We start from the raw sequence: 27,795 nt of genomic DNA, 5'->3' as shown, positions 1-27,795 counted from the left end.
GTGATTTGCTTTGCACTTCTCTGCCACCGTACAATGTGGATATCAATAAAATCTATATTCTGTGCCTCAGCAGCGCCATCCCGTGGTCAGCGAGTGAACCTCCACTCATCATGCAAAAGCGAATGATTTGCGTTTATATTACACCTTGTGTTCAGCGACACGTATGGCTTGATAGGACGGTGTTTTGCTCCACAGGCTCAGTTAAAGAGCAAGTGAACGCCAGAGATCACCTCGCCTGCACTTTCTCAATGATTTACCTCAGAATGTGAGTATACGCGACTACATTATATTTATATTCAGTTTTAGGTTTTATAAGTTTTATATGTCAGTTGTCGTGTTAATTTTGATTTAAGATATTGTTATAGTGGTTAAGGTTAGTTTTTGTTTTGTTTTCTAAATTAAAACTCCGAAATATGCGCATACTGTGACATGTACTGATTAAACGGTAACCCACATAATGCGTTTTTGAATATCTCTTTATATAAAGTCATATTTATATGGGCCAATGGATTTGGGACATTCATACTATAAAAGGCTTGCTGTTGGTGGAAGGACAAGGGCTGTTGTTGACTGGTGATGTTGATTTGAATAACTGTAAATAAAAAGCAGTCGGTGTTGTTGTCGTATTTGTTTGCTTGGACATGTTTGTCTGAGTTGCTTCTTTTGCCTGTTATATATTTTTTTTACAATGAAACAATTCCCTGCAGGGGAGATTAAATCTATAATCGCACTTAATCTGGATATGTGCTCCTCATCTCAGTTCATTCAAATGTAGAGCGTTGTCTCTAAATAACACTATTCATCTCTCAAGGGAACAGACTGGAGTGATGATGGTCAGGATGGTGAATCTCATGAAACATATCCCGGACATTAAGATGTTTTTGAATTGTGACACTATTTTCATGAGAATTCAGCATGATTCCTCTGTAATTTTTATATATAAAGTCATCATTTTACAGAACAAAAGACACGGTTTATTTAATGCACATTGATAATGTGTGAGAACATGAATGAGTAGTTTATCATGCATATGGGGTAATCAACAATTATGAAAAAAAAAACTTAAAAAGTAGCATAAATGTAACTTAACAAAAATATAAAACCAATAATTTGACCAGCAAAACTACAAAATATTTGTATAATTAATAAATTGTATAAAATTACTAAATTGAAAATACATGACAATTTGTCCTGACCTAACATTTATGAAAAAAATCCCTAAAACAACCTGCAGTTGGCCTGACTGGCTCTGTTCATTTTAGATCTTTTATCAAATAGCTTCCTTATGCTCTTACTATCAACATACACTTGCTCTTGCTGATAGAGTGCTGGGTGACGTGTTATATAGACTGATGCCTTCATCAGCTCTGCATCCGGCCAGCCGCAGCACACTCTCTGTGCTCCAAAAGCTGTTTAGTGTTTAGTAAGGAGCTTAAGCGTGCAGGAAAAGCATGAGTTGAAAATGTAATGGAGTTCGCCAGTCAGTGTGTCCATCCATCAGTGCAGCTCTTTGTCAGAGCCTGCTTTTCCTTTTCTTTTTCCTCTTCCTCGCTTTCTTTTTCACCAGTTCCTCTCCTGATTTTGCTCTTTCTCCGGTCTGTCTTCCAGTTCCTCCATCTCTCTACATTTAAGAATAGTCTTTCCTATGGAAAATGTAGTGAGAGGGAGGACTCTCAACATGCCATTAGGTCGTAAAATCTATCTGGTCTAGCAAAGGTGTCAGGGTTGCCATGGTAACCAGGGTCCTGGGCCTCGTTCACAGACATCTTGGCACCCAGTATGTTTATTGGGTGAGGGGTCTGTGAATGTTTGTTAATCTAATGAATAATTGATTTGTTAAATCAAATGAAAAATGGTGTGTCTGATTGGTCCAGACGCTACATGTCTGTTAGTTTTCCTTTGACCTAGTTTTGCTGAGTTGTCTTAATTATGTAATTCTGTTCACCTGGGTTCCATTAAGTCATTAGTTCCTCGCTTGCTTTTGTATTTATACTCCCTGCTTTGTTCAGTTCCTTGCCGGTTATTGTTTGTGTCTACATGTTGGTTCTAGTGATTCTTCTGTGTTCCTTGTGGATTTATTATTAAATGACTGCTGTGGATTATTTATTCTTCGTCATGGGTTCATTTATAAGCACCAAGCGTGACAGAACAAGCGGCCTAACATAGTGATTAATCTGCGGCGAGATGGATATCCCGGCTGTCAAGTTCCTTTGCTTGGAGCAAGAGGATCGCTCTCTCGAGGATCACACGAGGGACTTTTTAGACCTGATGTACAAGACTCACTACCTGGACAGCTGCCTTTATTATGTTGGACTGAACACCTTTACTTAGGCCAAGCTGTTCGGGGAAAGTCCTCTGAGGATCTTCGCCGCATTTGTGGAGTGGGTGCTAGTGAACTGTGGATCGCCTTTTACCATCGGCCCAGCAGAGGAAATCACCAGCCCCACTCCCGACCCGACCCAGAGCCCAGCCAACAATCACCCCGCTGCATGGAGCATCTGCCAGAGCTCGTCGCGATTTGAAGAGCCAGCACGAGGAGAAGCGACTACGCCTACCATCGCCCTGGAGCCAGAAGCTGTCTGGGTCCACCGCGGTCCCTCGTCCATCCGGCACTGCCTTGGTCAGTTGTTGGCCTTCCTCCGCTATGGGATTCCACTCCTCCGGCTTCACCTCGTCCCTCTAGCCCTCTAGTTCCATCTGGCTCCTCCTTCCCTCCGGCTCCACCATTGTCCTCACTCTCTGGCTCCACCGCGGTCTTCCGGGTCCCTGTCTCCGCCTCGTTCGCATGAGCTGTCAGCTCCAACTTGGCCCTCCGGACCTCGGGTGTTACCCTGGCTCTCCGTCTGCTCTGCTTCACCTGGATCTCCACCTCCAGTGGCTCCGTCTCCATCGCTGGTCCCCAGGGTGTCGCCTGTCAAGTTTCCACCATGGCTCCTCCCTCCTTCGACTCCGCCCTGGGGCCTCATCCTGGCTGGTCTCTGGACCAACATCTGGCTCCTTCTCCTCCTGGCCTCCCCCTGACACCTCTCACCCTCCGCTCCCCATGGACTTATTTGTACTTGTTTTGGTTCTGCCCCTCTCCTGCTCCACATCCCCCTCCAGAAACCCTGCCCTCACCTTCCTGTGTGTTTTAGTTTTTCTTTGACCTGGTTTTCCTGAGTTGTCTTCATTATGTCACTCTGTTCACCTGAGTTCCATTAAGTCATTAGTTCCTTGCTTTTGTATTTATAGTCCCTGCTCTGTTCAGTTTCTTGCCAGTTATTGTTTGCCACATTGGTTCTAGTGATTCTTCTGTGTTCCTTGTGGATTTATTATTAAAAGACTGTTGTGGATTATTTATTCGTCATCATGCACTCATTTATAAGCACCTAGCATGACAGTAAACAAGGTTAGTTTTTGGTCCATTGTTTTTCTGCCACTGTGTGTATTTGTAATGGCAGTATATCAGGTCTTTTTAGTTGGGCTGTGCCAGAAGTTTCTGATAAATCTGTAGTTGTAGGATTAGTGCTGAGTGAAATCTTACAGTGATTTCTATGCAGTGTCATCCAGCCCAAAGATAATCTTCATATTCTGTGTGATTTGTGTCTGATGCTACTGTAGGTATCGGCTTTGTTAACATGGCAGTGACTGCTTACACTAAGGAAAAAGGCACGTTGACAAGCTGTTACATGCTGATTATGTATCCATTTCTTATATGCACTGCATAGTCTGCATAATATTTTCCCCCCCAAAGGAATACATAAGAATTCAGTCTTGAGTACTCAAACATGAAGACATATTGTATTTAGTTTAACAATAGTTTGCATACTGTTGGATAGTTTGCATATTGGAGGTTCTTCTGTGTAAATTAAGCAGGCAAACACATTAGAGCAGCAACTGTCAAAAAAGGTATGGACTTTGCATGTATTTTTTCTGTTGCATATCTGCCTTATCAAGGCATGGTCAGTGATAAGAAAGGTTTGTTGTTATAATAAATGATATGGACACCCATAGTGTTGAAATAAGTGTGACGCACATTGCTCAAAATAAGAACACAGTCTCACATATTTCACTTGAAGTCCATGTGAACAAGATAACTGGTTCCTGGAGGAAGTCACAAACTCAGTTTGAAAATGAGGAGAGTACTAGCTTGAATGCCAATGGAAGCACACATGCCTACAGTACTGACCCCTGACTTAAAGGCACAATATGTATGATTTTTTTATTAAAATATCCAGAAACCACTAGAACATTGTTATGTATTTTGCTGACTTGTGTACTTACATTATCCCAAATGTTTCGAAGCATGTTTAAATCCAGAGAAATAAGCAATTTTAACTAGTGACACGGACCGTGTCCATAGTGTTATTGTGTCGCCTGCCAATGACGTCATAACCCCCTCGATTTTTGGTTTTGTTTTGTAGAAAACATGGAAACACCAAAGACGCTTTAATATGTTGTGCGTTTTAATAGACCGGTGACGACCGCACAGAGTAACATTATAACAGAACTTTCAAATGTATCTAGTATGATAAAACAGCTCTGATTTTTCTCCCACATACGCACGACTGGAAGGAGCGGAAGCAGTCGACTGTGGCATAATAAAAGCTCCTCTGCTTTCAAGCCGTGTGTCACGCTCGTTCAGCGGCCTCGTTTCACTTCGACGGCTTTTAGCCTCACCCTGCTTCATTCTACTACGTTAATAAATCATTAGCTCATCCATGAACATGATTTCTGCCCGAGTCCCGTCAGATTGCATCGGCTGTGGGGATGAAGACCACAACTCCCATGATTCCACACTCAGTCACAGCGTCATCAAACTATGCCTTTGTCTATTTGTTTATTTTGAATACGCACCCTCTAGCGGCCAAAATTACACATTGTGCCTTTAAAGCAGTCTGCTTTTAATATGCCCTATGTGATTCATACAGCACATTACAGATTTAATGAGAGATACATGCTGCGGATTTACTTACATATACTTCCATTGAAAAGTCTGGGTCTTTAGGATTTTTTTTTTATGTGTTTGAAGTTTCTTATGCTCAAGGCTGCATTTATTTGATCCAAAATACAGTAAAACAGCAATGCTGTGAAATATTATTACAATTACAAGTAAATATTTTCTATTTTAATATGTTTTAAAAAGTATTTAATTCCTGTGATGGCAGCCATTACTCCAGGCTTACTTTTTTTTTTTTTTGTGGAAACTGTGATATATTTTGTGTATTCTTTGATGAATCGAATGTTCAAAATAAATCTTTTGTAACATTATAAATGTCTTTACTGTCACTTTTGATCAAGTCAATGCATCCTTGTTGAATTAAAGTATTAATTTCTTAACGTTTTAAGTATGTAACACACAATTGTCGGTAGTGTAAATGAAAATACAAGTGTCTGATCACATGGAAAATGTGAGTGCAGATGAAACCTTTGGTCTCTGTTGGGTTGATAAAATCTTCTGTTATCAGATACAGAATTTAGGCACGTTGCCACACCATTTATGACATTCCTCTAATATTTTATGTGTCAATAAATTACTTGTCTGCTGCTCTCCTTTGTAGAACAACTACCTTACTCTATTGTGAATTTAAAGACAACAATTAACAGTTAACAGTTAGTAAACTATAATTTGCTATTGTCTTACTAAACTAGACTAGTTCCTTTAATAATTCCACTGACGTTTTCCAAACCCCGCCTGTATTTCTTTTTTACTCCTCGTTCTATCTCATCTGATTTCTGTGTAACTGTCCTCATTAACAGCTGTACCGGTGAAGATGAATATTCTGGAGGCTTCAGGAGACCCAGAGGGAGAAGGCAGTGACTACTTAACAGGTCAGAAATCTTTCAGTAAGTCTCAAAGCTGTCACCAGAAAGGACGTTTATAAAAAGGAAAAAAATCAGTAATTTATTGTGCTAGATATTTGTCTCTTTTAATCCACTGTCAGTTAATTATAATATATGAAATACACAATCTAAAGGTATGAAATGTTTGATGTTTAGGAAGGAAGAAGTCTAGGTTAAAGTCTTTTAAGTCACGCCTGTTTGGGAAAATAAGGAGGAAAGAGGATGATGGTGGTATGAAGCAGAGTCAGTCTGAAAGTGACATCTCATGGAGTGTGGAAGACTCAGAGTAAGTGTTCACAGTGTCAACATGGTTTGATTTAAGAAAAGCTAAACTCAAATGTTATCATGGACAAATTAAAAATGTACAAAGTTTGATCATGAAGTAAAAAAAAAATCAATGAATCCCTTGTGAAAAAGTGTGTGCTTCATTGCATTGAATGTGTACTTCAAATCTTAAAAGTATATTTAAAAAACTCTACTTGCAGATAATCTTAATTAAGTAAAATGGCACTTAAGTGTACTTAAAGAAAGTAAACTTTCATGCTTAACACACTTAAATAGACTTTTGAAAAGTGTACTTAAGTTTGCAATAATATACAATTAGATGTTTTGCTTTAAGGTATATTTTAAATGATTATTTTGACATGCTTAAATGACTTATTTTAATGTGTTGACTAACATACTAAAGCACATGTTAAAGTACTTGATTATAATTATAACTGAAGTGTGTTATTAGAATATTAGATTCAAATTTAATATATTTGAAATAAACTTCACCATTACAAATGTGTACAAATAAAATGTACTTACGATCTAAATAAGTGGGCCAAAAAGCACTCATATTCAACTAAACATATTTAATATAAATTTAAACTATATATTATTTCCATAACAAATGTTCTTTTTTAAAGTGAATGCCCCTCTTTGCTTTTTACATCTTTTCTTCAAAGTTGTTCCAAAGGCATGCTGGGGTCCCGGGCATTTTCACATGACAGCATTTTTCAGGCAGAGCACAGTCATTCAGACCCTGAACCAGTAAGAATTCTGTCTCAAGAGAACATTCATGGCAAAGTTCGAGCTCTGCAGGTGACTATGACAAACCACACACACAAAACACTAAACACGTTTATTATAGCTAAAATACCTGACTTTATAAACACTTATCAGTGTGATTGACGGAAATGTTTCAAATAGTTTTAAGATGATTTTTTTCGGTTGATCAGATGAAACTCCAGCAGCAGAAGCTGAATTTAGGTCCTCCCCCCCTTCTGTTGCCCATTAAATGGCGTGAAGACTTAGTTGGAAGTTCAGAAGATGATGGCCTTCCTCGTAGCCCCTCTGAAGTATCCCGCAGTGAAGGACTATACATGAGCATATCGAACAAGGTGCTTCAACTATAATACAGCAGCATTCCAGTATCTTTGTTGTGACACAGTGAATGTTAGTTTATTGTCACCAATATGTGTATGTATTGGTTATAAATGCATGTTTTCTGCATAGCTTTGGCCTTTCAGACTATCATTAATCAAACATCTGCATGAGTTTGCGTGGCTCATTTTGTGTCTCCATTACTGCTGGAGATACCCCAGCTTAAATATGATGTGAACCACATTGTTATTATGTTTTCAGTTTTCTGTCCCTCCAAAGAACCATAGCACCTTGAGCTTAGCTGGAACAGGAAGTGAGGAGGAAGAACAGGTAGCTTGCTGTCATTTCACTGATGTGTTGACATTATACCTGCCATTCATACATCTGATTTTACATCTGGCTTAAATTTTAATGGTTTATTTTGTCTAAAATATTGTCTAATGTCCCTTTTAAATGTATGCCCCCCTTTCCTTCCAGGCCTCTGGCTCAGTGGATTTTAGCACTCCCCCACAGTTCACTTCCCTCCTGGACAACACTGCTGCCCGTCACCGTATGTCCCTCAAACCTAAGAACCAAAGAGCCAGTGCCAAGAACAATAGGGCGACCACTTCGGTGAGCCTTTTTAATGGACCCTTTTAAACATATTATCCATTAGCATCACCTTGGTTCCCCAAAAAGCCAATCTGATTTTTTCCATTGGCTTTTGAATTAGTGTAGAATATAAGGTCTGTGACCAACAAGAGTTTGTTATTCTTACATGTTTTGTTCATCAAAAATGTGTAATTCATCAGCCTTTATGAATTTTAAAGCCTAAATACAACTGCCAGAAGTAAAAAGCTAAAGTTAGGCTATAAACAAACTACACTATGCACAACCTCAATGTCAACACGTTTAATCTTCTGACAACTCTTTCAGTCTTTATTTTAAATCTACAAGTTGGAACGCTTGAAATAGAATAGTTAGAAAAGTAAACACAACAATGCTGTAAAAGTGGAGTAGATAGTAGATACGTTTACCTGCTTGGCGTGATGTTTAATGTTCTCAACAAACTCTGTAGTCCCATTTAGCCACTTGTTAGCAACTTTATTTTTCAAGACACGTAAATACTTAAAAAAAAAAACATGAGTGGGGTGTTACTGGCATATTTTAATGTTGTAGAATAAAATGTGAAAATATCATGAACTTCATAGGCAATACTTCATAGTCAATCTTAGACCTTATTTCAGGCATTTAGCCAAAAAAAAAAACATTGATTTGAGGTCCCGAAGTTCAAAAATGCAAATTTCTGGGTTTTAAGACTTTTTCTTGAAGCACTTTATTGCTTTTGGAAAAACAGAACTTTTAAATATTCTTTTCCATATAACAGTTTATATTTAATAGATTTTCTATATTTGTACATTGCACTTCCTGTGTAGGCTGGAAGCAGAGCACGAGCTGAGAGTTTAAACAATCTGGACCAATCACTGTCTACTACGGAGGAAGAGACTCTCGTAAAAGAGATACCTCGCACTCGCTCATATTCCTCACAGGTCTTACGGGGGGAGAGGCCTACAACTTCACAAATCAATAGTCCAGTTCCAGTGTCACCTTTAATGTCTCTGCATACTGCTGGAGATAGTAGAAAAGTTTCTGCTGAACCTGAGCTTGAGAGAAACCTCCTGTCCACATCACCTCCAAGCCCTAGCCTACGGGAAACGACTTCAGCTGTGTCACCAGTTGCCAAACTGCCAATCCCAGTGGTGCCAATTGACAAAAAGGGAAAAGGAGGAGTGAGTGAGATGCCCAGTATCTCCAAACTACTCAAGAACAGCCAAAGTACCATTGCGTCAACTGTAAGCCCAACTGTAAGACCAAGTGTAACTACCACACCAGAATTGAGTCCTGTGAAGGATGAGAAATCTAATGCTGTGCAAATAGAAACCAAGATGGACAAATACAGTGTTCAGAATGCAGTAAATTTCGAAAATCGCCCAGCCTCTGCTTTTGCTCCAACCAATGTGATTTGTGGAATAAATCTGAGACCATCATCTTTGAGGAGAAATATACCTTCCACAGATGAAAAACTAAAAAAAGAGCCTGGGACTCTTCAGCCAGTTAACACAGCGTTGGCTATTAGTCATGAAGATCACACTCAAACAGAATCCATAAAACGCCAGAGAACTGTGTCTGGATCATTCCACTTCAGTGTCTCCTTGGACAAGAATCAAGAGCGGCCAAGGACTGCAAGCTTCACTGGAGTGGTTGGACAAGCTGGACTAAAAAAAGAGCCTCCATCTCCTGTCAAACCTCCTTTAAATTTCAAGATAGAGCGGCAAGTAAGTTCACAAGTTGAGAAAATGATAAAAGACACATGTCCTAACATGCCACCAACTTCAAAGAAGGAAGACAAAACGGACACTTCTCCAGTGATGCCAACAAAGTTCACAGATCTACCAAAAAGTCACCCTCGGGCCTTGGATGTGGAGGAGAGTCAGGACAACGAGAAGCAGGAGATTGGGGTAGAGGCTACTGAAGAAGGAGTACAGGAGGTGGAGGTGGCAGAAGAGGCACGTGAGGATGTGATGGAAGACGTGATTGTGGGAAAAGAGAGAGAGGCTACAAATGCATTTGGAGTGAAGCTTCGCACTACCTCTCTTTCACTAAAATTTCGCTTGGACAAAGCTCAATCAGAAGACAAAGTAAAATGCCACAGTGTTGAAGTCAGTGCACTGATTTCACCTTCGGCCTTACAGTCTGAATCAACCAGCTATGTGGAACCTGAAGACCAGTGCATTGGCTTGGAGTCTACAAGAGTCCATGCTGAACTCAAAGACCCTCCTCTCCAAACCGATGCATCCTCAACTTCAGTTCATTCCTTCGGTTCACCACCTAAGAGCTTCTGTAGGGACAAAGAGAGAGCTGGCGTCCTCAGACAGGCTGGTGAGTTTCTTTTTGTGGTTTCCAAAGGTGTATGAAGATTAAGCCTCTGGCCTATTTTGTTGCAATTATGACGAATGTGAACAGCTACATATCCTATGAGGATGATGATCCAGGTCATACCAGGAAAAGGTCTATGTGCTTGTCTGAGTCAAACCTTTTAGAAAGCTGCTTTGTCCAAATGTTTAACTATGCCCGTCTGTAATTACACTGATAGCGGTTACTCAACTGAGTAAACAAAAGGTAGATTGGGCTCATAGATCTCTGTTTAAGTTATACTATGTCTTATTGAACAGACAATGGACTTTACTAAATCACTGAACCAATAAAGTCTTTATCACCTTTATTTAATGATTAATTGATTTTAGAATAATTTAAAAAGAATAGCAATCAGCAGAGCAGTACAGTAAGTAATCACATGTGATTATTACAGAATTCCGGTTCCTTAACACTCTGTTACAATCCAAAAATTGTACTATAACAATACTAAATAAAAAATGGTGCTACAACAGCTTACAAGATGCATGCACATTAGCAACATTTTGTGTGCCAAAAAAGGTTCACTGTCTATTATCAATAGTATAGCGATGCATGAAACACAGCTCACACAGAAGTTGCTTTCAAACCAAGCAGCTTTCTATTCAGTCTTTTCTGTTCAGCTTTCTATACTGTAAGCATGTGAATTCACGTGAAATCTGCATGGGGTACGTTGTCGCCCTCACTTGAAACACTTGAACGTGTAGTAAATTAGCTCAAAGGGCGAAATATTAATAATTACTCATAACTTTTTACAATTAATTATTCATATTTATATAGATTTACGATTAACTGTAGCAGAATTAATTGTACAATCGACTGATCGGTTCATCCACCAAACTGATAGTAGGCTACAATCTTTTATCAATTCAAAGTAAGATTATTCTCCTGGCCAAGAAGGATAGCTTTCTCACGGTTAATACTAAACAGCACAAGAGCATGTAATGGAAATTAAACGTTTAAGGGTGCTTTCACACTAGCACTTTTGGTGCGCACCCGGGTTCGATTGACGTCAGAGTTCGGTACGTTTGGATGATGTGAACGCTGTCTTTCGAACTCGGGTGCGCATCCAAGAACCGTACCCGAGTCCGCTTAAAAAGGGTGGTCTGGGGTACTGTTCAAGTGAACTCCGGTACGGTTCGCTGCTGATGTGAACGCAGTCGTACCAAATCACGGAAGTGAACCGCTATTAATGATGTATTATTTGATAAAAATGTGTGTTTGTTCTTTCTTGACGAGCGTGACTGACGCGCTGCAAGCAGAGAGCTGTATCTCATTTCTGTTCACCTTCAGAGTACTTTAGAGCATTTGCAGTACATTGGTAAGGCAGACGTAAGTGCCGTTATGTACTGAAGCTTTGGAAACAAAACCAATGGTTCAAAAACATAAATATAAAATGTAAGATCTCAAGCCTTTACCCTAACTGAAATTATGCATTTTAAATTTGAATATAATTCGAATTTTGATCATATATAAGCACAAAATTTGAATTTAGTTTTTCAGCCATTTTGACAGCCCTACTAAGCATATATGTAGGATTATAAAAAGGTAAAAATGAGTTTCAGAGAAAGAGAGAGAGAGAGAGAATGGCAAGCTTTACACATTCCCAACCCTAGTTAACAAAGGGGTTAAAAATTATAGTGCATCTAACAGTTACTAGAAAGGTTACTTGCATTGGTTTTGATGCGGAATGGATGTCCGAAAAATTAGGTAAGGCTGAGTTCAACATAGCGTGCTGGAGTTGTCTCGAGTTTTTCAGCCATTTTGACAGCCCTACTAAGCATATATGTAGGATTATAAAAAGGTAAAAATGAGTTTCAGAGAAAGAGAGAGAGAGAGAGAATGGCAAGCTTTACACATTCCCAACCCTAGTTAACAAAGGGGTTAAAAATGATAGTGCATCTAACAGTTACTAGAAAGGTTACTTGCATTGGTTTTGATGCGGAATGGATGTCCGAAAAATTAGGTAAGGCTGAGTTCAACATAGCGTGCTGGAGTTGTCTCTTGTAGGTCTTCCGAGAGGAGTTGCCACGGGTAATTCAAACAAAGTTAGTTTGTGAGTAAAGTGCCAAAAAGGTCAGAAGGCATGTGTCGCAAAGAGAGGACTCTCTGCAGAACATTTGGGTAGGGGTCTTTTAATTGTCCCTCAGTCACATCCATCTTTGGTGGAATGGCCAATACAAGGCATGAATTTTGAGTGGGAGAAATTTTCTTTGTCTCCATTTACAGTCCATTTGCATGTTTATTGCTAGTCTGGAGAATTGGTGCAGTTTTACCCAAAGTATATAAAAAATAGTATGATGCATTTCATAGTCACATAGTGTACACCATTGTTTAGGAAATAAAGAGCAGATCATTTGATACCAAGAAAGATACGGCTAGAAGATATTAAAGCAGAGATACATACTGTACACTCCTGGATATAAGCATTTAGGCTAGAGTTGATCTAATACCAATAAAGAGTTGTAACTAGGCTAATATAATAGGGGAACATACCAAAGACACATGCATGTACCATATACATTTTATAACAGCTTAATCATGGCCAAAATAAAGGAAATGTCTCTATGTGTGTGCGTTATGTGTATTGTAAGTGTGGGGGTAATTCACTGGGCCAAATAGGCATTTGGTGCCTGGTGCTAGGTGTGATCGTCTTCTCATTGAAATGTGTTTGAAGTCAAATGGGTAGATCACAGTACTGTTCTGTTTAGCATCTTCTGGATGGTGGGGGGAGACCCTTGGAAATTTAGCACCCATATAAACGTAGACTGTGGGGCCAGGTCTGTAATTTCTATGCAGATGTCAAAAGGCTAAAAGGATCTCTGAAACATAAAGCCCAAACGATCATCGGTGATCTTATGCAGACAGTACAAACGTGCCCATGAAATTTCACAGCGCAATATGGCCGCACTTTTAGTAGCAAGTAAACAAGAGCACACTTATTCACTGAATTAAGTCATACCTGATTTTGCATTTACACATTTTACCCATGTTGATTAGATCACCTCCATCCGTGCAAATTTGTGGTTTGGGGCGAAATAAGATGAATTATATTTTGATAAATAAATATTCTTCTGCATTTTCAGAACCTGCTCAGCTCTCATCATCAGCCAGCAAATCCACTAAGATTGGACCTTCACCAGCTAAAGAAGATGCAGACTTGCCTCCAGAAGAGACAACAGCGGTATACTCTCAGGGAAACGCACCAACATCTACAGCTTCAGAGGTGTCCTGGATGGAGATGGCCAGAGAGAAGACCAGAAGTCTCCAACAGCTCTTTACCAGTAGGCTACCCGAGTTTCCTAGCTTGCAATCACGACCGACAACCTTAACCACAACACAACCACAAAGCCAAACGTCCACTTCACATGCCAATCCAAGAATCACACAGACCATTTCAAGCCAGCCGACGACTACACAACCTCTTTTGAGACCTCCAGAAACAAAACCATTGCCATCTGCACAGCATTCTGGAAGATCAACACAATCTACCACTCAGATGATGCAAACTCAGACTAAAACAACAACAAGCCAGCCTTCGGCAAATTCAATTCAGACTACCACTAGTCAATCTCAAATTGACAGTGCCAGAGAAGTCCAGTTTCAGTCCAAGTCTCAAATTTGTAATTCGACAACAAAACCAACCCAGTCTACAGTTACATGCACATCGACCACACAAACCACCACTGTATACACAGCAAAACAGCCATCACAAGCGTTGGCACCGCAGACACCACCCATCCAGCCGTCATCACCACTGCGAGCAGCATCACAGACCCCCACACAAGCTATACTGCGTCCCACACCACCCCCAGGTTACCCACATTTATCGTCAAGCCCAAAGTTAACGTCCCACCTAGTGTCCCAACAGTCTGCCAATACTGTCTCAAAGGATCAGCCTCAGAATGAGGAGAGAGAGCCCACTGTATTCTCAGGGAAAGCTGACAGGCCGTCTGTGTCTCAGGGGAAGGGGACTAGGCCTGAAGATGGCAGACCAGTGTGGGCAGCAGGATCAGGAAACAAGACCTCGCTCTTACAGCGCTGGGAGAACCAAACAACTGCGGCAACCAAGGTATTATTTTTCCTGTAATCTCTAAACACACTCAGTTTATTCAATTATAAATAAACCAGAGAGTGGGCACTTACTTAGGCCTCAGAAAAACGAATGTGATTGTTTCGCACTAGTCAAGATTCCATTCATGTTTTACAAAAAAATGTTTAGCGCATCAAAATGTTTACTGATTTAGCAGAAATGCTAATTATCAATCAAATTTCGCAAGATTGTCTATAATCTTTTTTTTATTTTTTGTTCAACTGTAGCGCTCAAATTCTGTTTTTTTTATGTTTTATACGTCGTTAAAAACTAGTTTGGAAGCACATTTTTGTCAAGAAAACGACTTTAGTGTAAATACATGTGGGGGTCACATGACAGAATTAAAAATGCGTCCACGTCCGTATTATAACATATACAATTTTTCTTTTGTTATGCCTTTATATCTTTAAATTCAATTAATACCACTTCTGTCACTTGGATGTTGGTGAAAAGTTAACACAAATAACAAATGCTAACTCTGATGCTGGTAGCTAGCATACAAAATTGTTGGTTTGCTGTGAAATCTGGGAAAAATTTAATACTAGTTAGAGACTTTATCCAACTGAAAAATTGTTATTTCAAAATACTGAACTTGTTTCAGGTAAAAACGGCTCAGTAATATTATATACAGTACACTGCCATGAAAACAGTTGTGCTGCTTATTTTTGTAGAAACCATGATACATTTTTTTTCAGAATTCTTTGATGATTGGAACGTTCAAAACAACAGCATTTATTTAAAATAGAATATGTTTGTTACATTAAAAATGTTTTTACTGTCACTTTTTATCAATATAATGCATCCTTGCTTAATAAAAGTGTTCATTTTCTCCCCCCCCCCCAAAAAAAATGAATGACCCCAAACTTTTGAACGGTATAGTTAGATAGGGCAGTTAATACCATAATACAGTCAAAAATCAAAACTCACAAAATAAGAAATTCATAATCCATAGAGATCTAAAGACTTTGATCATTGCCATAGGAGCAAAAAACAAGAATTTTTGAAAAAAAAATATTTCTAAAAACAAGAAAAAAAAATGCCACATGGTGTCACTAGAGTTCAAACTGTGCTTATTTTGAAACAAAAATTTGGTTTATCCCGTGGACGTTTGTAAGCTACATGGACGTTTGAGTTTTAGTTATTAATATGAATTATACATTTATAATTTAAAATACAGGACTCTTTATGGAGGGGACAAGTGTACTATTTGCTCATAATATCCAGTACAGTATGTTCTGTTTGTGGTGTTTTGCTTTGTGAATTTTTTCAGATTTCCTTTTACTGATTTCGATAGACAGGTGAGCAGAAATCCACAGCAGACTCCCAAACCACATCTCAATCTACAGTTCCTCTCAGACCGATCTCAAAGGTCTCAGGCACAGGATTCGACTCAGGTTTGTCAATGCGTAAGTGGGTGAAACAATGAGTTTTACGTGACAGCTACCTTTGAAGTATATGCTCATATTTGGTGTCAATATTTCTAGAAGCATCAGTCTCTTCTGTTCCCACGATGTCAGCAGACAGAGAGAATAAATGGCAGCAGAAATCAGTGCCACCATCATCACCTTCATCATCATCTCCTCTGCAGTCTGTCCGTGACAGTGCCCAGCCATCCTGGATGGAGCTGGCCAAGAGGAAATCCCTGGCATGGAGTGATAAGACTATGGACTAAAAAAACATTTATATGCACATGGAGGAAGAATTTACAAGTGCAAGAAAGAACTATTAAGGGGTTGGATGCTGAGGTTGGAGGGTCTGAGGGCATTTTCATGCTATCGTTTCCTAAGTTGCATCCAAGCAATTGTACTTGAGTCAGAGGTTTGCTCCATGTGAACTTCAGTAGACTTTGAAGTTGATGTTAAAGCAGTGTGTTCTGGAAGTGAACCACTATTGCTTGTGTATATTATTGAAGGAAAGTTGCACATTCATTAGTCAGTAAACCTCCTAATAGTGTTTGTCTTCTAAAACCTCATTTGAGCTGCTTACGTTCTCTCCGTGTGAAGTATGAATGTATGCACAGGAGATAAGTACCAACTAAACAAAAAGGAGAAGTTAATATTGTGAGCTTTAAAGTCATGTTCTCTTGCAACTCTGGCTAACAGCTGCTGGTAATGTATTTTGTAAATGCACCACAGTGCAGCACAATAGAAAACACTGAGAAAGTAGATCAGAGGTGGAACGGGAGGGAAACAAATTCAGGTTGAGACTCAATCAAAAGCACCCTGAGTGAGATCTCAGGAACAGAAACATATGGTACCGTATGTTTTACCCACTCACGTGTGTAGACACACAACAACAATATACAGTAATTGTCTCCCATGTAATATGTTGCTCAATGTTTCTCAGGTTTAACACATTGTATCATTGTTTTCTTGTGAAAATAATTCATTTGATTGTTTCCTTTCCAATTACAGATTTGATTTATTTTCCATGAATTCCATCCGAGAATTTGTATGTATTGTGACATTGTATCATCTGTTGATTTTCTGACACCTATTAAGTTTGAAGACTATTATTTTATGTTAAATTATGTGACTGTAAGAATATTTCAAATTACCTTGAGATTGCTTTTGAAAATACCGACTTCCTTGGCCAATAAATTCATTTTACTAAATCGGAGACATGCTAAAAAAAAAAATATCAGTAACACAACAACAATAAGTATCAGTGTATATATATATATATATATATATATATATATATACACACACACACATATATATCAAATTACTATATTTGGAATGGCAAATTACCAAACTAAGGATATGGTACGTAATTAGTTTTTTATTTATTGGATTGACTGAACACAATAAAAAATAACTTGATATTTTAAACATCTTTTTTTTATATACATATTCTTTTGGTGTTACCATTTTTTCCTCTCTTTTTTTTATGCCAAATTACCACCAGAATTCTACATTTGGAATGGCAAATCATCAAATTATGGATACCATGGTAATTTTCGTACTGACTTAACACAACAATAAAAAAAAAGATTAAAAAAAAAACTATTTCTATTCTATTTATTGTATTTTTTTAGTGTTATGGATTAAACAAATATATATTTTATGTCAAATTACCTTCATAATACCACATTTGAAATGACAAATTATGGATACAAAGGTAATTTTTGGTAATGACCGAATACAATCAATGCAAAATTTCCCCCTTTTTTTATTCTACATTTATTTAATTGTGTTATCAACATTGCGTTTTATGCCAATTTAGAGTAAACTGCTATTCAAAAGTATATTATTTAAAGTATATTAAAATAGAAAACTATTATTTTAAATGGTAATAATATTTCACATTTTAATAATATTTTTCTGATCAAATAAATGCAGCTATGATGAGCAGAAGAGACTTCTTTAAAACACATAAAAAATCTTACGGCAGTGAATATTTTGCTGATAAATTTCCTTCATAAGAACACTATTGGAATATCAAATGACCCCAGTATTTTGGTGAAAACGATGGTTACAGTGGGATGAATAAAACAGCCCAAGCAACAGTAGAGATGAAGGTCAACCTGCTGCGGTTCTCAGGCGGTCCAGGTGGTGTCGCTGTTTCAGACGCAACAAAGTTTCTGGTCACCGTCATGTAACGCCATATCCATAGTTGCGAAATAAACATGCAGTTTAAAGAGACGCAGCGCCTGTGAATCTGAACGCTATGCGGCTGCTGCTTCATCTCGTCCCTGCATTAGCGACACTGCTGCGTGTCGGTGAGAGTTACACCATCAGGAGCTCGGTCTCGTGGGCTGTCACCAGTGATGTGGTGGAGGAGGAAGAGCTGGACACGCTCTCGGACGAGGCGCCCGCTGTGCTCGTCGATAATATCGGCATCTGGAAACAAGCCTATCCGTCCTCCGTGTACCGGGACGCTTCAGAGAAGAAACCCGACCAGATATCGAAAAGCGAGGACGTGTCATCCGCGTCCCGTGTGTTTTCGTACCGGATGGAGGAGGTGAAGGTGCCGTCCAGCATCCCCACACCTCCACCGCACGAGGAGGCGGCGAGAGTAGCGCGATACATGGCGCATTATAGCGACTGGGGTCACCTGGCGACCATCTCCACACAGGAGCAGGTGATGCTTCATTTACTAGGTTGCATTTAATCTAACCTCCTGCAAAGGTCACTTGCAGCTTTGATCTATTCTTTTCAGTGATCTATAAAATAAACGGTTAAGTCAGTGGTTCTCAACAAGGGGCCCACCAGGGGGCCTCAGCAAACTTTTAAGAACCTCAAGATTACTTAAATTATTTAAAATAAGAAAGAAAAAAAAAGCATTACAAATCAGTCAAGATATTTATTTTAATTTATTTTTATGGCTGGCTTAGACAAAAGTTTGCCATCTCAGTTTGAAATGCAAGACTAGTTGTAACTTTTTTAAGTCAGTTATGTAGAAATTGATATGGGTCTAAATTGAATTCGAAAAGTAAGACTTATTACCGCTTGGTTAACTGCTAGTTAGTCAAACTAGTTCTTAACATAGTGGTGTGTTTATGTAACTGGCCCCAGATTCTTGCTGTCTTGGAAAACCTGGATATATGAGGTAGCCTAATTTTAATAGTGATTACTAGGAAAAGTAATGTAAATTAATAAATCTCAAAACCATTGTCTTTTTTTTTTATTTTTATAATGAAGCATAAAAAATCAGTCAAGATATTTATTTTAATTGGCCTTTTTAACAACTGCTATTTGTCTTTGAAGATCCAGTGGCTGGCTGCATAAACTGCTTAGACAAAAGTTTGTCCTCTCAGTTTGAAATGCAAGACTAGTTGTAACTTTTTAAAGTCAGTTATGTAGAAATTGATATGGGTCTAAATTGAATTCGAAAAGTAAGACTTATTACCGCTTGGTTAACTGCTAGTTAGTCAAACTAGTTCTTAACATAGTGGTGTGTTTATGTAACTGGCCCCAGGTTCTTGCTGTCTTGGAAAACCTGGATATATGAGGTAGCCTAATTTTAATAGTGATTACTAGGAAAAGTAATGTAAATTAATAAATCTCAAAACCATTGTCTTTTTTTTTTATTTTTATAATGAATGTACATTTTTTTTATAGTTACGCCAAACTCTGAAATACTTTATCAGGTAGATATTGTGAATAAAAATGCTTTGAAAAAAATCCTTATCCAGTAATTCACATACGACTGGAAGAAGTCATGGGATTATTGGTGTGGACAAAAGGTTGAGAACCACTGTCTTAATAAGTCATACGTTTTAAAGTCTTAAGTCTTAATGACATTCAGCCAGTCATTATTGCTAATCATGTTCATAGATAACTACATTGAGCCGGTCTCTGCACCTGCCCCTCAAATGTACATACGAACACACGTACATTTATATAAATATATATATATATATATATATTTTCTCACACACACATATTTACGCTTATATACATTGGCTATTTGCACTTCTGGTTAGATGCTAACTGCATTTCATTGGCCCTGTACTTATGCTCTACAATGACAATAAAGTTGAATTTAATCTAATCTAATTACAATTTTTTTAAGGCACATATGATATGTCTTTAATTTAGGTTGTTTTCTTTCCCCATTATGTTTTTAGATTGAAGGACTTCCATTCGGAAACATTTTCTCTGTAAGCGACGGTCCAGCTGACAACAGCACTGGCATTCCTTATTTTTATGTGACACCGATGGACAACACCGTAACAGATCTTCGCAGCTTCCCTTTTGCCTCCTTAACATTTTCCGAGGCAGAGGGAGATTTCTGCAGGTGTGTTCACTTACTTCAAAACTCTGAAATAACTGGAGTGAGAAGCCTTTACATTTAAATCACGTTTACATATCAAAACAAAAAGTATCTTTGACAGGGATCATTGTATAATGATCATCTAAAGCATTTTATCCTCTGGCTATACTTTCCTGTGACAGGAAGCAGGTTTATGACCCTGAGGACCCCAGGTGTGCTAGACTCACTTTAACAGGTAAAATGGTGGAGGTGGGACCAGAGGAGCTTGACTTCGCCAAAGAGGCTATGTTCTCCAGGTGATGAAATCATACACACATATTCATTTTCATTTCAGTGACCTCAGCTAAACACACTTCATATGTTTAAGGTTGAACATAAGGTCTGTGTTCATTTGTGTCTGTTGGAAAAGTATAATTAGTGATGTTTGCCAATTTTTGCTTAATATCTTGATTATTTTCTACGCTGTTCTCATTGATATACTACATAATATAGCTGTTTTTTGTATCTGATGCAACTGAAATGTATTGCTAATAGACAAACAGTCTAGTCTGATTCACCTTGCAGCTGCATTAGAATAAATTAATTATTTTTTATTTCACCTCTCAAAAAATAAAAATAAAAAATGGTGCAAAGCTGTCTCTGGTGCAAAAACTAAAAGGTACATCCTTGTACCATATTTACCCCATATTAGTACCATAAAGGTACACATTAGTACTTTAAAAGTTCATATTAGTAGTGCCCCAGTGATAGTTTTATACCTTTTTACTGAGAGAATTGGGTAAGCAGTGTGTTTTGCAAATAATGTGTTCATTTTGGTGTGTGCTTTGTTTAGGCATCCTGTCATGAAGAAGTGGCCCCCTGGACATAATTGGTTTTTCATGAAGCTGGTTTTGCAGCAGGTTTGGCTGCAGGACTGGGTTGGAGGAGTCTCTGTCATTCCGCTTGAGGAGTATTTCAAAGCAACACCTTTCTGAGAAAAAGAGCAACATTCTAAAATGAAAACTGTACAAGCAGAATTGAACTGATTGTACAGAAGGTGGTTATGTTTTTGTTACTTTCAACTAGTGGTGGTTTTTGCCCTGGCCATGATGCCGGTTCAGTGCCTCTGAACATATTCCTGCAGATTTATTGAATGTATAAATTATGTTCAAGGAAGCCTAACATTATCAATAGAACAATTTCACAGTTACTTAAGGTTGAAGACCTTTATCACAAATAGACTATGTAAACACTGTATTGAAAGGAAAGCTATTCATTCATTATAAATAAACAAATCACTGATACTAAATAAATCTAGCATAGGCCTTTACGAAGAAAAGTCTTTTCTCTACTGAATACCTTAGTACACTAAGAAAAGGTATATATTAAATAGTTTTTGTAAAGGTATATACTAAGTAGAGTTTTTGCCTGTTTTCTCTGAAACCCACTTTACTGTATATCCTTGTATGTCTGACATTTCATTAACAACCAAAATGTGGAATACAAGTTGTGTGTATGTGTGTGTGCAAAAGAGAGCGTTTTTCATTGTGTGTTTATGGCATCTAATGCTTTTCAAGTTCAGTTTCAGGTCTGCATTTACTTCTCAAGGACAGTGACTTGGGACAGTACATGACCTTGTATGTTACACTACCTAACACAATTACAGTGTAATTGACACCTTAATTAAATATCTCAAATATCTGTTTGTGCCTTGCATTACCTCTTCACAATGATATTCATGTGCTGTACAAATAAAATAAGAAATATGTTAAAAATGCATATTGTGTGGAAAGAGTAGTCATTACTGTTTTGTGGTTGGTCTTTTAATGTAAATGAAGAACAAATAACATAGATTACAAAAAGGACTGATTGGAGTTATATGATTATGTAATACAGAAGTAAGCTTAAAATAGTATTGTCAAGAGACCAGCAAAAGTGTCTTATGTAATGCAATATCTGGCTTAAGTAAAATTAAAAATGGCCTGTGCAGGTTATAATTAATCATCTCCATTTGAATGATTTCAGCTTTATCTTCAGCCATACGTGTTCTTGTAAACCAAACTTTTCTGTGAGATGTACAACAGGCAAAAGGAAGCTTTCAATGTCAGTCAACTGAGTAAAAATAATCACATAGGCATCTCAAAGTAGCACTGCTTGACTGTATGACTGAAATGAGACAGTGTTGAAATACAAGAGTCGAGCATATACATAAAAATAGATTGGGGGAAAGAACTCAGTTTATGGAGAGGACTTCAAATCCAGATGATTATAACAAATGAAGATTAGACATGATAATGAGAGGCAAAAACCAGGAAAGACAAAAGCAATTTGTACGGGTCGCAGTAATACCACTTTAATGGCACTACATTAAAATAACAGGATTTGGGGAAATTCAAAGAAAAGATATGACAGATGCTTGCATACAATAATGGTTCAGTCCCACAAGCTATCAGTGACAGTGAAGGTCAGAAAAGCCAATCAATTATTCATTAAATGTGCACTCCCTCTGGCGCCTGCATTCAGACAGCATGGATGGCATACGTGCACATCTAAATACATCTAATTATGGCAAACATCTCATTTCCCCCCCCCCCCCCCCCCCCCCATATGAGTAGTAGAAGTACTCTCAGGGAAATTGGAAAGCTTTCACATTAACTGTACTGGGGAAAAAGAAGACACTGATGTGATAGGAAAACCTTTTTAGTCAAAATAAAAATCTATATCCACCCTTTGTTAAAGTTTGAGTGAGCTGTGTTATCAGTGCAAAGGATTTATTTTTTCATGCATTTGTATTATGCATAAAAGAGAAATGTACATTCACACTAAATATATTGTTATATTGCTCTACATTTCTACAATAAATAAATAAAGTGAATTTAAAATAATTTAATGACTGACTACTGACTAATACAACATATGCTAGTCAAACTGTACACACTATACACAAACTATACTTTCATTTACAATATTTTCATATTCATATTCAACAACCTTCTTATTCCAAATATAGTATTTCCTATAAAGAAAAATATGTAGCGTACAGTACATGTCAGTCTCCATGCAGTGAAAGCTTGTTAATGAACACTTGCACATTGGACTGATACTTTGACAATAGTATTTCAGCCGGAATTGATATCCACCCAATAATTTAAACAGAATTGTTGCAAGAAATATCTTTATCTTTTAAAAGTGCTGAGGGGGTATGCAATGGGCTCAGGCCGCCGTGTGGCGGCAGACAGGAGCTGCGCGCTGACTCCAGCCAATCAACGTCAGTGATAGGCGGGGTCTGATGCCTCCAGCCAATCATAGTTCTCGAGTGGGCGAGCGTTGCTTTCTGTGGGTGTGGTCTTCAACAAAGCTTGATTGAGAGATCACATCACCGCTGACGATTCTGGCAGGGCGGTGCGTCTAAATTGCTATTTTAATGAACATCACAAAACGTGTTTTTGCACTGGATATTTTTTTATGAGATCGAGCCGCGTCGGTTCGCTGTTCAATAACAGGCCGAAAGGTAAGAAATGTTGAACTTGGGGTTGTTGCTCATGCCTGTCTGACATATTTTGGGGTCCTCCGACAGGTAGGCAACTCTGTGTATTTTACAGCCCAGGCTGTTTTTTGACCTTTCAATGTTTTATTTGACCCAATCACCCCTGCCCCTAAATTAGTTATCCTCTGCAGTATTTCTGTGTCTCTCAGTGATTCATTTCCTTACAAATAAGGTTGCATACATATTTAATCTGCTATCTGTTTAACTTGTAGTCCACGCGGTCCGGAAAAAAAGAGCGAAACCAAAACAGTAACGTTATGTTTTCATGTCGATCTCTGTGCCTTTCTGTATTTTTAAAAAAATGTATTCATGATCCCTTCCAGTAACGGCAGGCATGAGGATTGCACATCTTTCTCTGGAAATGCATCAGTTCCGCCGGGCTGCCTCGTGACCCCAGCAGCGACCGAGAGGAGGAGCAGGAGGAGCAGGAGGAGCAGACAGCAGATGATCCGGGCCCCCGTCAGCTCCTGCCCGCTCCCCTGAAGCGCGTATGCACGCCTGGATCAGGAGGACCAGAGGCAGATGCTCGGGGAGGCGCTGAAATGAGATGAGGCTCAGACATGGAACTGTTGCCACTGCGATCGTTTTCTTCACGTCGTTTCTCAGTCTGTCCTGGTACACGGCTTGGCAAAATGGCAAAGGTGAGTTCATCTCTGAGATTAATTCAGTCATGCTATCACACCAGCGAGAAGCTGATGCTCTTTATATTCAGTACTACAGCACAATTATGAGTGCAGGTTTTATGCAACAGTTCAATAAACAAGTTATTGATATCGAATCATTTAAGACTAAATTTGGCCTTTTAGTTTGTTTATTTTTTATGTAAAGGAAAATAATGAAGGAAAACAGCAACTTTTACATTTCATCAAGCATCACCAAGTATAAAATCTGGTCTGGAGCAGTGTGTATATGTGGAACGGATCCGCAGAGATTAGCCCACCACCAACTCAAATTGTTCTATAATCACTGCGCTCCATTACAGGGTTTTTTGTGTGACACACTCTAGTGCGAGAAACCCACTCCCAAGTGGGCATTGAGTACAATTAAACACTTGCTGCGTCTGAAATAAAGATGCTTTGCAACTGTGAAAGAACGAAGTGCATTTTATGTAGTATCAATGTGAGTAGTATGGATGCAATCCGGACGCACTACATTCGTCATGTTGTCATTGTTGTGTCGCTTTCTTGCAATTCACATTTCCCCTGGTCTCACGGGATGGTAGAAGTGTCCATTGTCATCTGGGTACTTTAATTTCACCTAGTGATCCTTCTCTAGTAGCGATTCTGATGAACATTCATGGAGTGATGCAAATAACCATGAAACGCCTCAGTGCTTAATCCTAAACGTTAACAAACTTGTATAAGGACCAGAATTGTTGTATAATGAATTAATATGCAAGTTCCTTCAAACAGATTGACTTCTTTTTTTTTTTGATGGCACTGGTGGTGTGTGCAAATTTTTATCAAAGCAAGCAATTGTAGTAACTATGGTATTTTGGCCTAAACTATCGAATAACTGTGGTAATATTTTGAAGGGTGCTTGATGGTTTAATAACTGGGTTGGTGAACTGAAGGTTGTAGATAGACCACAAGGGGTGATCAATGAACTGATACTGGGCACCGCAGGTTGTGGGAACACATCCAGTTGGCCGCACTAGATGACATTAACCTTAAAGGAACTTCATATTTTCTGCCAAGAAAGTATCTAAAGGGAGCTCTGGAGGAGTCTTAATGTTGGGAATTTCAGTTTAGGATAGCACCAAACCACCCTAGTTGGAAATCAATGGGCTCTGGAGCACATTGTGACAGCTCATTGCTCTATGGTCGATCATTCTCTAGTTAAATCCATCCGTGTATTGATTAGAGTTGTATAAAGCAGAATGTACAATTCGGTATGCTTGTTGATGATGATGTTTGCCAAACTCAGATCCTTGCTTCTGTCTCATGCAAGTTTTCTCCTTGAGATTTAGCCAAATGTAGAGGTGGACAAATTTGCATTCACCCTCATTTGCATTCCCAACTCAAACAAATGGAAAAGCATTTGTAATGGCAATGAGATGTCAGATATTTGAGAGATTTCATTCCATTTTCATGCAAGTTAGGGGTGGAGTGAAATTTTTGGCCTTTGTAAGTGATTTGTTTTGCAAAATCTTTGTTTGTTTGATTTTGTTGAATTTAATTCTTTAACAATTTTGCAAGTCTGTAAGTGTCTCTATTTTCATTACCATTATATTAAGCGCTACACATTCACATTATACAGACATTTACTGTACATATAGCTACATATACATTTCTTTACATCTGTATAAAGTTATATAGATTTTTGACTCAAGGCAGTGTAATAGACCACAGTCCTGGAGAGGAATCTGAAAAATTCCCTCTCCCCCAAAAAACTGTTTTGTAACATCATATTCAACCTGTCTTTGAGAAACCGTTAATCCCAGATCTTGTTAAGGTTAATTCTATTGAAGATTCTGTTTATAGCTTGAAGGTACAAAGAGACGCTTGTGTATCAGCTCATTGGACAGATCTGAGAAATTTAAGCTAAATCAAAAAAAATGGGATGCACAACAACATTAGCAGATGAATATCATAGTCAAACAGGAGAATCTTTGAGAGAAAGGTCACTGTATTCATTGACATGAAACCCTCCCACATATGCACACACCTCTGAAGCCTGGTCATCGAGGGGTGACTCATTATTCCATAGTTTGATGCCACTCAGATCTGAATAATTTTCGCGTTGACTTGCTTGCTGCTCTGTTGCCTTTTCTCTGTCAGACCTGATCTGCATGATATTGAGTGGTTTTAGTATAGGGAAACAAATTTATAATGGTTTAAATTGATTATTTATAATGTTATACATTATTATTATTGTCCTCTAAGGTTCAGGGTTCAGCCTGATTAGAAGTTCAGCAGATCTGCAGTTGTTGTGGGTGTGTTCTTGGTGTTTGTTTCCTAGCTGAGCAAGCATTGCTTATTTTCAGCTGCCTGTCTTAGTAGCTGATTTGCACACGTGTACAGCGAATGTTTCCTGAAAGATCAAGTTAAATAGGGCGGTGCTGATTGAGTCATATATCAATATATAACATTTCTACTTTTTATAAAATATCTATTTCAGAAGAAATTCTTTATACTTTAGATCCTTTTATTACTTAATTTGTGTGTAATCAAAAATAAGTACTAAAACTCACAGCATTTCTTAGTACGATCAATATTGATATATCGGCCGATATTCTTTGTGTATATTATGGTACGGTAACAGTCAAAAACTTGGACACTCATGTCCATTTCATCATCCATCATCCATTCATGTGTCCAAACTTTTGACTGGTACTATATATTAGTGCTGTGTTCAAAATATCGATACGACGATGTATCGTCACAGAGATTTGACGATACGAGTATCGAGACAGCTGGCCCTGTATTGATACTGTGGACCACGCTTAATTTAACAACGTTTAAAGTTAAGTAGAAAAGTGCAAGGTTTCTAAAAAAGAATTAATAGAGCATCTGTTAATAATCTGGTCGCAGAGGAACACAACGGGGTTGCCTTATATAAAGAGGCGTAATCCCCAAAACAGAGCTTTACACTCGCGCAATACGGAAATATCTGCTGAATGTGCTACTTATCTTTGTCAACCTGGCAACCCTGTGCTCACGCTCTCTCTCCACTGATTAAGTAGAAAAGTGCGAGGTTTCTAAAAAAGAATTAATAGAGCATCTGTTAATAATCTGGTCGCAGAGGAACACAACGGGGTTGCCTTATATAAAGAGACGTAATCCCCAAAACAGAGCTTTACACTCGCGCAATACGGAAATATCTGCTGAATGTGCTACTTATCTTTGTCAACCTGGCAACCCTGTGCTCACGCTCTCTCTCCACTGTGGGTAAACACGCTTGATTTCTGAAAACACAGCTTAGCTTGCAGTTTAGCTATCTCCACTTCATGTCTATTCTCAGAAAAGTGTAAATCATCAACTTTTCATTCACGACACAGAGAGAGAGAGAGAGAGAGAGAGAGAGGCTGTGTATGTATGAATTACCACCGTTTTGCCGCGTTTCTCTATTAACAGTAAAGCTGTGGGTTTAATTTCTTTAGAAACAATGATGTTACCAGCTCCTTGTTAAACTTTATTATCCAAAATGAGTCTGACATCAGTGCACTGAACAGTAAAGAAGTTTATTCAACTTTATTTAAATTCCATTCAGATTTATTCCATTGAAGTTTATTTCACTTCTGAACATTCATTCACGGATTTGCGCTACTGTATTCACACACAGACGAAACTTACTAGAGAAGTGTGAAGTG

At 38.4% G+C, this 27,795-nt stretch overlaps 3 protein-coding genes across 5 annotated transcripts in view; all 3 read left to right on the top strand.

The window, feature by feature from the left end:
• Positions 1 to 36: 36 nt before the first annotated feature.
• LOC107551081 (mucin-4-like) lies at positions 37 to 16,878 on the top strand. 3 transcript variants are annotated; one of them, XM_016232575.1, is made up of 11 exons: positions 37 to 265; positions 5,740 to 5,811; positions 5,980 to 6,109; positions 6,774 to 6,909; positions 7,047 to 7,208; positions 7,453 to 7,521; positions 7,669 to 7,803; positions 8,607 to 10,110; positions 13,230 to 14,215; positions 15,531 to 15,630; positions 15,721 to 16,878. In XM_016232575.1, exons 2-11 carry the CDS (start codon positions 5,754 to 5,756, stop codon positions 15,906 to 15,908), a joined length of 3,468 nt encoding a protein of 1,155 aa, XP_016088061.1. In that variant the 5' UTR covers positions 37 to 265; positions 5,740 to 5,753; the 3' UTR covers positions 15,909 to 16,878. The 3 variants fall into 3 exon arrangements, with proteins under 3 accessions (XP_016088061.1, XP_016088062.1, XP_016088060.1); XM_016232576.1 differs by having other exon boundaries at positions 15,531 to 15,642; positions 15,757 to 16,878; XM_016232574.1 differs by having other exon boundaries at positions 15,531 to 15,642.
• Positions 16,879 to 17,757: 879 nt separating this feature from the next.
• Positions 17,758 to 21,094, top strand: LOC107551080 (protein CREG2). The gene is made up of 4 exons (XM_016232573.1): positions 17,758 to 18,322; positions 19,812 to 19,981; positions 20,140 to 20,253; positions 20,790 to 21,094. The coding sequence occupies exons 1-4, from the start codon at positions 17,909 to 17,911 to the stop codon at positions 20,929 to 20,931; spliced, it is 840 nt and encodes a 279-aa protein (XP_016088059.1). The 5' UTR covers positions 17,758 to 17,908; the 3' UTR covers positions 20,932 to 21,094.
• Positions 21,095 to 23,287: 2,193 nt separating this feature from the next.
• The window catches only part of mgat4a (alpha-1,3-mannosyl-glycoprotein 4-beta-N-acetylglucosaminyltransferase A), a 60,010-nt gene continuing 55,502 nt past the window's right edge, over positions 23,288 to 27,795 (top strand). Inside the window, exons 1-2 of the mRNA XM_016232572.1 lie at positions 23,288 to 23,447; positions 23,807 to 24,124. Of these exons, the coding sequence (XP_016088058.1) occupies positions 24,031 to 24,124 (94 nt within the window). The 5' untranslated portion in view covers positions 23,288 to 23,447; positions 23,807 to 24,030. The remainder of the gene's footprint in view (positions 23,448 to 23,806; positions 24,125 to 27,795) is intronic.

This window comes from Sinocyclocheilus grahami, unplaced genomic scaffold, assembly GCF_001515645.1.
Source record: "Sinocyclocheilus grahami isolate Dianchi unplaced genomic scaffold, SAMN03320097.WGS_v1.1 scaffold413.1, whole genome shotgun sequence".
Lineage (NCBI taxonomy): Eukaryota > Metazoa > Chordata > Actinopteri > Cypriniformes > Cyprinidae > Sinocyclocheilus > Sinocyclocheilus grahami.
Note: the sequence above shows the minus strand (reverse complement) of the source record. Positions and strands in the feature narration are given on the sequence as shown.